Here is a 12,710-nt window from a genome sequence, read left to right as displayed (position 1 = left end):
CAGCACCTACCTCTAGGGAGAGAAAGAATGTAGGCTCTTTGTGGTGCAGGATGAACATGAACAGCTGTGTCACCTTGCAAAAGGAAAAATAAGTCTTCCCTAAATTTTAAAAGGAACATCTGACATGCTTAATTCACAGCAGCAGACAAAGTAGGTATGTTGGTTTTCTGGTCCTAGAAATTCTGGGATAATCAGTGGTACCTTGTCTTCCCTTTCTTGCATTGAAGCGTCCAGTTCTCCTGTAAAACTTGAGAGAAAACAACACCTACTGCAGAGCCTTATTTTCTACACCTTCCTTCAGGACACTGGTTGCTCTAACTCTAAGCTAAACAGCATGTATTTTAAGAACTGCAGGATATGTTAAGAAACATTGCCAAATATTTTAGTCTCCAAATTCTGCCTTTTAAAAAAGTAATACTCTAGTGGAAAGTGTTGCCTTAATTCTAAATAGCTACTTGAAAAGAAAAAAGCATCCATGCTATTTATGGAGGATCTAACATTATGTTCTTCCTTCCACTGTTTGAGGAGGAACAAGAGCAGGAGCAGAAGAAAGACTTTTCCCAGGACTTAAGGGCTTAAGCTAACATGCCAGCTCCTGCTGCATTAGAAGTAAGAGGCGGGAAGCTCATACTTATCCAAAGGGAAAAAACCAAACATGAAATGAAATGTTTTCTGTAGCAGCTAAAATGTGTTCCCAAACAATGAAACATTGGTGAATGAAAGCTAAGCAGAAAATTCTCATGCTATTGTTCAGTCTAAACCCTTTTAAATGTCAGCAATTCGTATTGATTACAGGTTTAAAAAAGAACTATAGAGGGTCATTAAAACTGAAACATAGTATATACTGTAACACTGGATTCATAGATCACTTTAGAGAAAGGTAGACTTTCTAGTAAACATTCCAGCATCAGCTCTACATTTTCCTAACACTGGACAGCATAATATAGCTCCCAAGAGTACAGGTGAAATACATGAACCCAAAACAATCATTAAATCCTCTCTAGAGGCTATGTAGGAAACAGATTAGACGAGCTCCTACAGCTGTCTGTAAACAGCTCCTCTGTCTTCTTTGCTAAAACTTGCAGAATGATTTGGATATGAGCCAGCATCATACCTGGCTTTTTAAAACTCCATTTATATTTACAACTCTTTACTGTCCTTTGGCAGTGTCTGTCACATTCACCTATGCCGAATACTACTTTATACTGTGGTTTTTGGCTACTGAAATCAGGGAAATTGCTTGGTATGCAGTATGATGAGCTCTGAGCAAGAGCAGCAGACCTGGAAAGATGTATTTATGCATCAATACCTGCATCCAGTAAGAAAGTGGTCCCCAACCTAAAGCCTATGGGTTACATGCAAGACAGTCCAGTGCTGCTTTAGGTCACTGGCCATATAAAAGTTAAAGTTGAGTGAAGAGGGAGGGACAAAACAAGACTTTGCTCTGTAGCCTCATATCTGCACAGTGTTTTGCCTATAAATCAGGAGGTTGAGGATCACTGAAGTAAGCTCTCTTGGTTATTATTTACTTAACTAGATTGGACCATACCCAAATGACCAGAAGGAAAACACTAAGAGGTCTGTCTTGCCTAGCTGAGAGACTAATTAAGCACTGTAAAATCCCACAATTTGCAGAAAAGCACATGTAATATAGACACGTACAAGATTTACAAGAACAAACCTCCTCCTTGATACGAAGCTATAAAGAACAGAAGGGAGATCTCTAGCTAATTAGGTTAGTATCAGCTTATAGCTTCATGTAGAAGGACCAATAAAACAATTAAAACAGCTAGAAACAAAATATTTTTCTCAAGGATCATTTTTTCCATCTCTTTCTACAACTTTTTGTACTCAAGATTCTACAACATGGTGTGCTTTGAATTTACCCCTTAATTAGCACAGCAATTTGCTAAATTTTGTTTTTTCCTTGTTTCAGGATGCTGTTCAGAACAGTCTGATAAGTCATACAAATTATTGCCACCAACTCCAAATGCTAAAATACTTCATTCTACCTCCACAGCTAAAAAACGTGCAGCTCAAACTAAATGGTGTGCCTCTGTGATCTAATTTAAACTTTCTAACTATGAAAAGATAATTACTTTATGCTTTGAGTAAGTGATTTTTTTTTTTCCCTTTGGAACTCTCGTTTCTTCATATTCATTCATTTTGAAAGGGCATCTAGATAAAAAAGGTAGCTATTTCAAAAGGTAATATTGATACCTCGTCAGAGTGTGTGTACTTACGGTGTTACACACCCATGCTTAAGGAATGCAGGGAAGTTGAGTGTTTCCAATAACAGACTTGGGCTTATTGAACAAGATATTTAAGATTCCACCATTGCTACTAGAAAGAAGTATCCTTAGCAAAACATAATGTGATCAGATGCAATTCAACCTGGGCAACCAGAATTCTCTTGATAGCAAGTAAAATTCTAACCTGCTAAACAACATATTCCATTAGCGGAGAAACTGCACTGATTTTAGTCATGTAGTATATTCTAGTTAAGTATAACTGGGGTTACAATCATGTGGGTTAGAATTAGTTTTAGCCAGGGAGAATATTTTAGCCAGCAGTTCTCCCCCAAGTCTCCAATCCAAAGAGATTAATAAAAAAGGGATGACATGAAACCAGAAGTGTATGAGTAACATTTATGTTTCTCTTGCTTTACCTTAAGCTCATCTGCATCATAGAAGTCTATGCGCACAGCAGGGACCATCCAAGTCTGGAAGAGAGTCGCCAGGATCTGTTTGGCAATTGCATCTGCGATGAGGTGGAAGTGGAGTGGGTTTCGCCTGATAGGAGGAGGGACAGAAATGCATTAGTTCAAAGGTTTCTAATTCCTATTGTAAAAGGACAACATCAGAACTTACAAAGCTTTATCTATGTCTAAGGTCTCAAGGTAAAATGTACAGCATGTTTGGTGGAGTCCTGCTCTGTGGCCAAAATGCTGAGACACTTACAATTTGAATAAACATGGCAATAATAGAAATACTGGATCAGTTTCTGGGTGGCTGCAAATAAATATAGTTCCTTTGACTTCAGTGGAATGTGATGATTTGTAACACTTAAGGATCTGGTCCCTTCTATCGGCTCCTTAAAAGAAGGCCAAGTTAAGTTAATCCCCCTTTGGGGACTTTTGCTGTGAAAGTGATTGCTTTCAGTTTTCTAGGTCAACCTGGTAATTTATCTTTGTGGTAAGAACAGTTGTCTGTGGAGAAGTGGGGAGGGAAGGGAAGGTTAAAAAATAATCATCTGAATGAGGTGAAATTCCAGGACCATTGAGTTTACACACATTTTTTCTACAAAGCAAACTTGGGGTATCAACAGCTGTCCTATGGGAACCCCAAATTAGAAGTTTCACATGAGTGCCTTCTAGCTACTGCCATAGTAATAGAATGGAGATTGTAAATCTTCCCACGTCCTTGTTCCTAAGAGGGATGGAGGGTTGAAGAAAAGCAGGAACAAAGAAAATATTTTACTTCAAAACACCAGATTTGGGTTCACCTCTGTACTTATAGGACTTGGGCTAAGTGAAAAGCTTCAAAACAAGATGAGTGAAGCCAGTATCAGCAAGAGTGGCAAGGTTTGACAAAGTGTATGGATTTTTCTATAGTAATGTGAACTTGGACATTACAAATACCATGTTTAAATCCCTTAACCTTGCTTCTCTCTTTGAGGGACAGTAAGCAACAAAGTCTGATCTTTACTCAACTTCTGTGGTAGGAGTATGAAAACTTGCCAGTGGAAGTTAGTCACGATTTGTAGCCTTCCATGTTTATCCCTAGCTTAGCAACTTTCCTTGTCAGCAGAGAAGGACAGAGTTTGCAAAAGCCACTAAGACAACAGATGGTTCATTTAGACTTCAGCATTGGCTCAACCTTTCTTCGATCCCTAGGGTGGAATAGTGGAGTCTCATTTCTGTGAAATTTAAAAAGGTAAATGGGTGTACTTGTTAACCAATATTTTTCATCTAAAAAGAGGAACATTTAGTTTCAGATGCTGGTTAAAGTGGAAGATGACTGATGCTAGTACATTATGCTGTCTGAACGAGAAGTGAGGAAATCTATGTTAGTTCAGGCAAATGTACTTCCATCACACTTTTGGGCTTAGCCCAAAAGATGAAGGTTATTTCTTTCTCCATTTCCTGCATTAATGAACAATATGTGTCTTTCTCTTTAATGCTACTCTTCTTGCTTTGATGAGTAATACTGTTTCTCACTGAACAAAGTCCACAAGAAAACATAAAAATACCTACAATGGTTCATAGTATCATAACACACCTCTCAGCAGAAACAGGAGATTGTTGTGAGACGCAATGCATGGTGTTGTGAGACGCAATGCATGGCTGGATTTTGCAGTGTTAGAAATACCGCACCTAAGATCCAATCCAATACCCAGGGATGTCAGTGAAGCTGTTGTATTGGCTTCAAGGGTACTGTGGATCAAATTACGTGCTTACAGGAAAAGCAGAAAAGGGCTGGTTAGAAGCCTTATATATGAGATAATGATGATGGCAGAATAAACCCACAGCTGATCTGTGTTTAACAATATCCAAAACACTAAGCCACAACATGCTTTCCAAAAAGACAAAGGTCTTTTGATCTCCAGCTTGCCCTGGAGTGAGGAGGGGAGAGGGAAAGGCATACATTGCCAGCTGCTGGGCGTCCTATTACCAAGCTAAAGGGATCACAGCAATTATATCTGCTTCACCAGCCCAGCAGGAGAGAAGAAGAGGACATCCTGGCTCATGCAGATTCCGCAGTAACCAGGCACCTTGCCAAGAAAAAATCGGGAAATAGCAGTGATCAGGAAATAAATTTCATTAGCAGAGAAAAGGCCAAGAGAAACGAAGTACAAAACACCAGTGGCTTTGGGTACAGGCAAAGCAATATCTCAAGGCAAGTAGGTGTTGAATGTCAACATACACATTCCACATAGGTTCCTCTGCTTAGCAGGGGCTAAGTCTGGTATCTGGTAGGACTATTTCCCAGCTGGTGTTCTTTAGTAATTTCTTTTCCTTTTTTTCAGGGTCATTTATCTATATATTGCCAAGTAGAATAAGAAGAGTGAAAAATCAGTTTAAAACAAGAAAGCTACATCTTCTTTCAAACCATCATTTAGTGAAATGGAATTGATATAAAATATTTGAAGATGAAACATACTAGTTGAAAAGAAAAAATCTGATACAAAGACACTCAGATGTTCAGTAGCAGTTCATACTTATCTGAATGACCCAGAGTGTATGAAACTTAAATGGGAACAAGTGGGTGACATTTTCTTTAGTTCAGCTCCTACTGGGAAAAAGAAAAAAGGAGTAGTTGTACTCCTACACAGAAATCTCTTTCAAGTTGTTAGCCTCATGGTAAAGATTCAGCTGGAAGGAAAGTATGTGTCAGAGGCAAAGCAGAAGATTATCACTTACAAAAATACATCCCCAAAACAGAATAGTGACCTGCTGACATCTACAACTAAATGTGCACCAGTCACAGAAAATTTTACTCCAGCTAAGATTTTAGTTATGTGAAATGTGAGGTTTAGCATGGTGCTAGAAGCCAGCAGAGCACAGACTCAAACCTGGAAGACCTTCTGAAGGTAACAGTACTAGCATACACACAGATGACATCTTTTACCACTTCTGGTCTCTGCAATATGCAAAGCCTAAAAGATATGGATTGCTTCAAAGTGTTTATGAAACAAGTTCAGAAGCTTAAAGATCAACCAGCATCCATTATAAAAGATACAGAGGAGATACTGTAAGATGAGAAATCTTTCTCAAGAGATATGAGAAAGGGATGTCATCTTTCCTCTTAATTATGTGCCAATGTGACTGAATTACTGGCTGTAAAAATTAGGGGTGACAATCAGGATATTGTGAAGGATTCCACTGAAAGCTACATTTCATTAGACACAGATGTTTTGCTGTACCATTTGGTATCACTGAAAGCTATTCTTCAGATTGGTCTTTTTCTAGGACAGAGACATTTTGGGATACAAGGTTTACAAAACTGAAATAAAACTGTATTGCACCTATGATAAGTTAAGGGATAGTCATGTGGAGAACTATCCTTCACAGGCATTTAGAAGCTACAGTTTAAAAATTCTGGGAGATATCCAAGTCTTACAGAGGGAGGCTTGAGAGTCCCTTCACTTGGATAACAAGAAAGGGTGGCATGGCCTTTGAAGAATTTTAATGAGCAGCTGAAGACATTAAAGTTTGCTAGTGGAAGCTGAGTGGCATGAAACTGGAAAAATATGATGCTCTGATTAAAGAAAAACCCGACTTCTTTCTGTTGTGAAGGTAGATCAAGTTATGAAAAGGACTTCAATGCTGTGATTTCCTGCAATAGCAGGGGAGTTAATGAGATGACCCAACAGGTTCTTTCCAATTCCCTGAGCCTCAGGACTTCTGTGCAGGACATCTTTCTTGGGCTGAAGGGAACCTGGAATCAGGTCTCAGAGAAAGTGATGACCAACACAAACCTCCTCTTCCCTCATTCCAAATGTGAGGTGGACTTCACAGAATCACAGAATCGTATAGGTTGGAAAAGACCTTTAAGATCATCAAGTCCAACCGTAAACCTAACACTACTAAGACCACCTCTACACCATGTCCATAAGCACCTCATCCAAACATCTTTTAAATACTTCCAGGGAAAGCAACTCAACCACTTGCCTGGGCAGCCTGTTCCAATGGTTGATAACACTTTCAGTGAAGAGAAATTTTCTAATATCCAGTCTAAACCTCCCCTGGCACAACTTGAGGCCATTTCCTCTCATCCTATCACTTGTTACCTGGGAGAAGAGACCAACCCCCATCTCTCTACAACCTCCTTTCAGGTAGTTGTAGAGAGCAATAAGGTCGCCCCTCAGCCTCCTTTCCTCCAGGCTAAACAACCCCAGTTCCCTCAGTGGCTCCTCATCAGACTTGTGCACTAGACCCTTCACCAGCTTCGTTGCCCTTCTCTGGACACGCTCCAGCACGTCAATATCTCTCTTGTAGTGAGGGGCCCAAAACTGAACACAGTATTCGAGGTGTGGCCTCACCAGTTCCGAGTACAGGGGGACGATCACTTCCCTAGTCCTGCTGGCCACACTATTTTTGATACAAGCCAGGATGCCATTGCCTTTCTTGGCCACATAGGCACACTGCTGGCTCATATTCAGCCGGCTATTGACCAATAACCCCAGGTAATTTTCCACCAGGCAGCTTTCCAGCCACTCTTCCCCAAGTCTGCAGCTTTGTATGGGGTTGTTGCGGCCCAAGTGCAGGACCCAGCACTTAGTCTTGTTAAACCTCATACAATTGGCCTCAGCCCATCAATCCAGCCTGTCCAGGTCCTTCTGTAGAGCCTTCCTACCCTCAAGCAGATCAACACTCCCACACAACTTGGTGTCGTCTGCAAACTTACTGAGGGTGCACTCGATCCCCTCATCTAGATCATTGATAAAGATATTAAACAGGACTGGCCCCAACACAGAGCCCTGGGGGACACCACTTGTGACCGGCCGCCAACTGGATTTAGCTCCATTCACCACCACTCTTTGGGCCCGGCCATCCAGCCAGTTCTTTACCCAGTGAAGAGTACACCCATCCAAGCCATGAGCAGCCAGTTTCTCCAGGACAATGCTGTGGGAAACCATGTCAAAGGCTTTACTAAAGTCTAGATAGACAATATCCACAGCCTTTCCCTCATCCACTAGGCAGGTCACCTTGTCACAGAAGGAGATCAGGTTGGTCAAGCAGGACCTGCCTTTCATAAACCCATGCTGGCTGGGCTTGACCCCTTGGTTATCCTCTACATGCTGTGTGATGGCACTCAAGATGATCTGCTCCATCAGCTTTCCTGGTACCGAGGTCAGGCTGATAGGCCTGTAGTTCCCCGCGTCCTCCTTCCGGCCCTTCTTGTAGATGGGTGTCACATTTGCTAATCTCCAGTCAACTGGGACCTCCTCAGTTAGCCAGGACTGCTGGTAAATGATGGAAAGGGGCTTGGTGAGCACTTCTGCCAGTTCCTTCAGTACTCTGGGGTGGATCTCATCGGGCCCCATAGACTTGTGAATGTCTAAGTGGTGTAGCAGGTCACTAACCATTTCCCCCTGGATTATGGGGGCTCCATTCTGGTCCCCGTCCCTATCTTCCGATGCAGGGGGCTGGGTACCTGGAGAACAACTGAGGCAAAGAAGGCATTAAGTACCTCAGCCTTTTCCTCATCCTTTGTCACTGTGTTCCCTCCCCTGTCTACTAGGGGCTGGGGATTCTCCTTAGCTCTCCTTTTGCTGCTATTGTATTTGAAGAAGTATTTTTTGTTGTCTTTTACAGCAGTAGCCATATTGAGCTCTAGCTCGGCTTTGGCCCTTCTAATTTTCTCCCTGCACAACCTCGCTACACCTTTGTAGTCCTCTTGACTTGCCTCCCCCTTCTTCCAAAGGTCATAGACTCTCCTCTTTTTCCTGAGTTCCAGCCAAAGCTCTCTGTTCAGCCAGGCCGGTCTTCTTCCCCGCTGGCTCATCTTTTGGTACCTGGGGACAGCCTGCTCTTGTGCCTTGAAGACTTCCTCCTTAAAGAATGTCCAGCCTTCCTGGACTCCTTTGCCCTTTAGGGCTGCCTCCCAGGGGACTCTGTCGACCAGTCTCCCAAACAGGCCAAAGTCTGCCCTCTGGAAGTCCAAGGTAGCAGTTCTGCTGACCCCCCTTGTTGCTTCTCCAAGTATCAAAAACTCTATCATTTCGTGATCACTCTGTGCAAGACAGCCTCCAACCATCACATGGCTCACAAGTCCTTCTCTGTTTGTGAACAAGAGGTCCAGCGGGGCACCTTCCCTAGTTGGCTCACTCACCAGCTGTGTCAGGAAGTTATCTGCCACACGCTCCAGGAACCTCCTAGACTGTTTCCTCTCTGCTGTATTATATTTCCAGCAGACATCTGGCAGGTTGAAGTCCCCCACAAGAACAAGGGCTAGCGATCGTGATGCTTCTCCCAGCTGCTTATAGAATAGTTCATCTGCCTCATCATCCTGGTTGGGTGGTCTGTAACAGACTCCCACCACAATATCTGCCTTGTTGGCCTTCCCCCTGATTCTTACCCATAGACACTCCACCCTTTTGTCACCATCATTAAACTCTAAACTATCCAAACGCTCCCTAACATACAGGGCTACCCCATTGCCTCTCCTGCCTTGCCTATCCCTCCTGAAGAGTTTATAGCCATCCATCGCTGCACTCCAGTTGTGCGAGGCATCCCACCATGTTTCCATGATGGCAACCATATCATAGTTTTCCTGGTGTACAATGGCTTCCAGCTCCTCCTGTTTGTTGCCCCTGCTGCGTGCATTGGTGTAGAGGCACTTCAGCTGGCTGCCGTCCCTGTCTCCTTCATAGAGGAACACCTCTTATGTGCTTTGAGGTGTTTCACTGGTGTTTCCCTCGTGGCTCCTATTATCTCAGTATCCCCTAGGTCAACTCTGTACAACTTAAACTGTGCCCCAGTGTACCCTGCACATCTCAGAGATACAGGCTGAGTGCCCTCGCTGGCACCCGCTCCCTCTAACCATGGCACGTTGTCCCTCAGCTTCTCTTGGGCAAGCCTGATATTATCTCCTTCCCCCTTCGACTCTAGTTTAAAGCTCTGTCGATGAGCCCTGCAAGCTCCTGAGCAAAGATTCTCTTTCCCCTTTGACAAAGATGAATCCCATCAGATGCCAGCAAACCTGGTGCTGTGTAGGCCATCCCGTTATCAAAGAAACCAAAACCGTGGCGATGACAGCAGCCACAGAGCCATGAGTTAATAGATTGTGTACCTCTGTTCCTTCTAGTGTCACTGCCCACAGCTGGAAGGAGAGAGGAGAAAATAACCTGTGCTCCGGAGTCCCTTACTATCCATCCCAAGGCCCTGAAGTCTCTTTTGATTGCCCTAGGACTATGTGTTGCAGCTTCATCACCCCCCACATGGAAGAGCAGTGGAGCGTAATAGTCCGAGGGCCATACCAGGCTAGGGAGTATCCTAGTGATATCCTTCACCCGGGCCCCAGGGAGGCAGCAGACTTCCCTAAGAGGAGGGTCCGTCCGGCGTATCAGACCCTCGGTTCCCCTCAGAAGGGAGTCACCCACAACTATAACCTGTCTTCTCTTCCTTGTGGAGGTGGTGTTAATACGAGAGGTACGTTCTTCTGACCTGGGCGACACCTCTGGTGTAGATAGACTGTCATCCCCATCCTCCATTGACTGGCCTTCCACCTCCAGGGCCTCATACCTGTTGTACAGAGGCACCTGGGGAGGCGAGGTGGGCAAGGAGGGCGTATGCCTGCTGCCACGAGCGTGGACTCGCCTCCATTCACTCTTTTCCTTTGAGCTGCTGCCTTCAGCCCGGTGTGGGGGGGATACAGGATCCCCTTGATCGTGGGTTTTTACTGGTGGCTGCTGCTGCTCCTGTTCCTGTCTCAGGGAAGGCAGAGCATGGCACCACCAGTCTATCTCTTTCTCAGCCTCCCTGATGCTCCTTAACCTTTCTACCTCGTCCCATAGCTCTGCCACCATGCAGAGCAAATCATCCACCTGGTTGCACCTCACACGGCTGTCCTCACAGCTGCCATCTGTGAACAGTGACAGGCCCTGGCACTCCCTGCAGCCTGAGACCTGGGTGGCTGCATGTTTTCGTGGGAGCTCCCAGTCTGGGTAGCCACATCCACTCTGGCGAGCACAGAGGGCATCGCCTTCTGATGAGTGAATACCATAGCTAAGTTTCTTCTGAAAGGATGAGGACTACCGAATGAACGCACCTCTTGAGCTAGTAGGGTGACTTCGCCTTCCCTACACGCCCTGCCTGTGCGAACTGCTGCGCTTTGACTTCCTTTGACTTCAACTTCTCTAACAAACTCAAAGCACAGCTGTGTGCTGTGTTTATTTTTAACATATATGTTATCCCATATAACTCATTTTTGACTGGGCACATCAAGAGAGCAGAAGAACCACACATGGTAGAGTTTGGTTATATCTTGTACTGCTAGAAAGCACTATACCATAAATGGTGACAGTATATGCAAATATGGAATAATATAGGTCAATATATGACAATTTTGATAAAATTCTCTTACAAAATTAATAGGTTTTGGAAAATTCCCAGTATTCATGTGAATTCGTATGTTTGGAAGTCAAGGTTTCTAGTGTTCCAGGTTTCAGAACAGGCAGCCCTTGGACTCTGAGCCCCAAGTCTTCCAGATTCCTCACTATAGAAGCAGGTATTGAAACAGCCAGAGATTTTCTCCCAAGGTCCAGAAATCACTTAATCTCATTTACCTCAAAGACTTTGAACATCTGAATTTTTACCAACTACAACTTTTCACAGTTCTGCTACATGGAAAACGCTGATGCGCTAATGTCTTAATGCAGAAGAATGCCATTTCAAAATATGGGTATTTCCCATCAAGTGGAAACTCAAGGTTTTAACCTCTCTATTTAGAAAACTGCAAATCTTCGTATATTAAATTATTTCCACTTATCCTAAGATCAGAACACTATCTGACAAAGTAAACCATACGTAAAGAGCATACATTCATTTTCCTAAATTGCTTTCCTCAAAAGTGAATGAAAAGAGATTCTGGCCAAGTTTTTCAAGCATGGATGCTTAAATATAGGCTCTTAGGCCTAAATATAGGAGCTTAAATGAATGTTCTCATTTTCAGAATTGCTGAGGTTCTATAAAGTTTAGTAAAATGAAAAGAAGTCAGTAATTTTAAAAGTCAGGCTATGAATTTAGGAGCCTATTCCAAGGTACACGTTTCTATATATATTTTTTATCATTATGTCTTATTTTTATATTTGAAAACTTCTTATTCTTCATCAGAGTTTTGATCTGCTTGCTCAAGCATTTGTGGCCCATTCTTTTTGAATAGCCACTGCCACAGAGTTAAATACAAAAATCTACAATTGCAAAAGGGAGTAGTGAACCGAGACTCACTCTTCCCTTCTGTATTATTCCATAGCTCAATTGTTAGCAATTCAAAAAGCAGCTGCTTAGTTGCACAGTTGTCTCTCTGCAACAGAGGAATTTTATTTTCTAAGAATATAAAAAGGTCAGTAGCGCAGGGGGTTTATTTCCAAAACCTATACTTTATTAAGGGAAGCACAACAAGGTAATACCTTTTATATCTGTAACAAATAGTTACAAGAACTTCAAACAGAAATTATAAAAGGCAGCTTGGGAAGTTTTTTTTTCCTAATGCCCATATGACAATCCCTCTGTCATGGGGGAGAATTTTAATGTGGAAATCATTACAGATTTTTCATACTCTTTCACATCCAGTATTGATTAAAATGCTCCCCAAACTACTGGAGAGATCTTAAAGATGCACTAGCTGCCTCATTCATGGAACTTCTTGTTTTGTGTTAACTTATAGAAGCACTTTGGGAAATAATAAGAGATTTCATGGGCAGATTATTTTAAACATTGCTTTCTCCATTACGCCTCCTTTGTTAGGACAGCTAGAAAATACAAAAGGAAGTGTGTATTATTGATGCATCTATATGGATCAGAGAAACCAGTTCATTCTTTGTAGTTTTTGCCAGAAGAATCTCCCACAAAATAGACTGACACGTTAGAAAAGTTGGAAACAATGACAGAGGTTTTAAATTCTTAAATTAACTCCATTAAGGCAAAGCAGTCTCCATGGAATACAGCCATTAGATTACATAAGCTTTAATTACCAGTCAGTGTT

General features: G+C 42.7%; 1 protein-coding gene across 3 annotated transcripts in view; it reads right to left on the bottom strand.

The window, feature by feature from the left end:
• Positions 1–12,710, bottom strand: part of LARGE1 (LARGE xylosyl- and glucuronyltransferase 1) — a 300,884-nt gene that overhangs the window by 133,702 nt on the left and 154,472 nt on the right. For all 3 annotated transcript variants that reach the window (XR_012043802.1, XM_072870284.1, XM_072870273.1), the window contains one exon: positions 2,669–2,792. Coding sequence is in view for 2 of the 3 variants with exons in the window: in XM_072870284.1 (XP_072726385.1) it covers positions 2,669–2,792 (124 nt within the window). In the remaining variant the exon portion in view is untranslated. The remainder of the gene's footprint in view (positions 1–2,668; positions 2,793–12,710) is intronic.

This window comes from Ciconia boyciana, chromosome 1 (assembly GCF_034638445.1).
Source record: "Ciconia boyciana chromosome 1, ASM3463844v1, whole genome shotgun sequence".
NCBI lineage: Eukaryota > Metazoa > Chordata > Aves > Ciconiiformes > Ciconiidae > Ciconia > Ciconia boyciana.
Note: the sequence above shows the minus strand (reverse complement) of the source record. Positions and strands in the feature narration are given on the sequence as shown.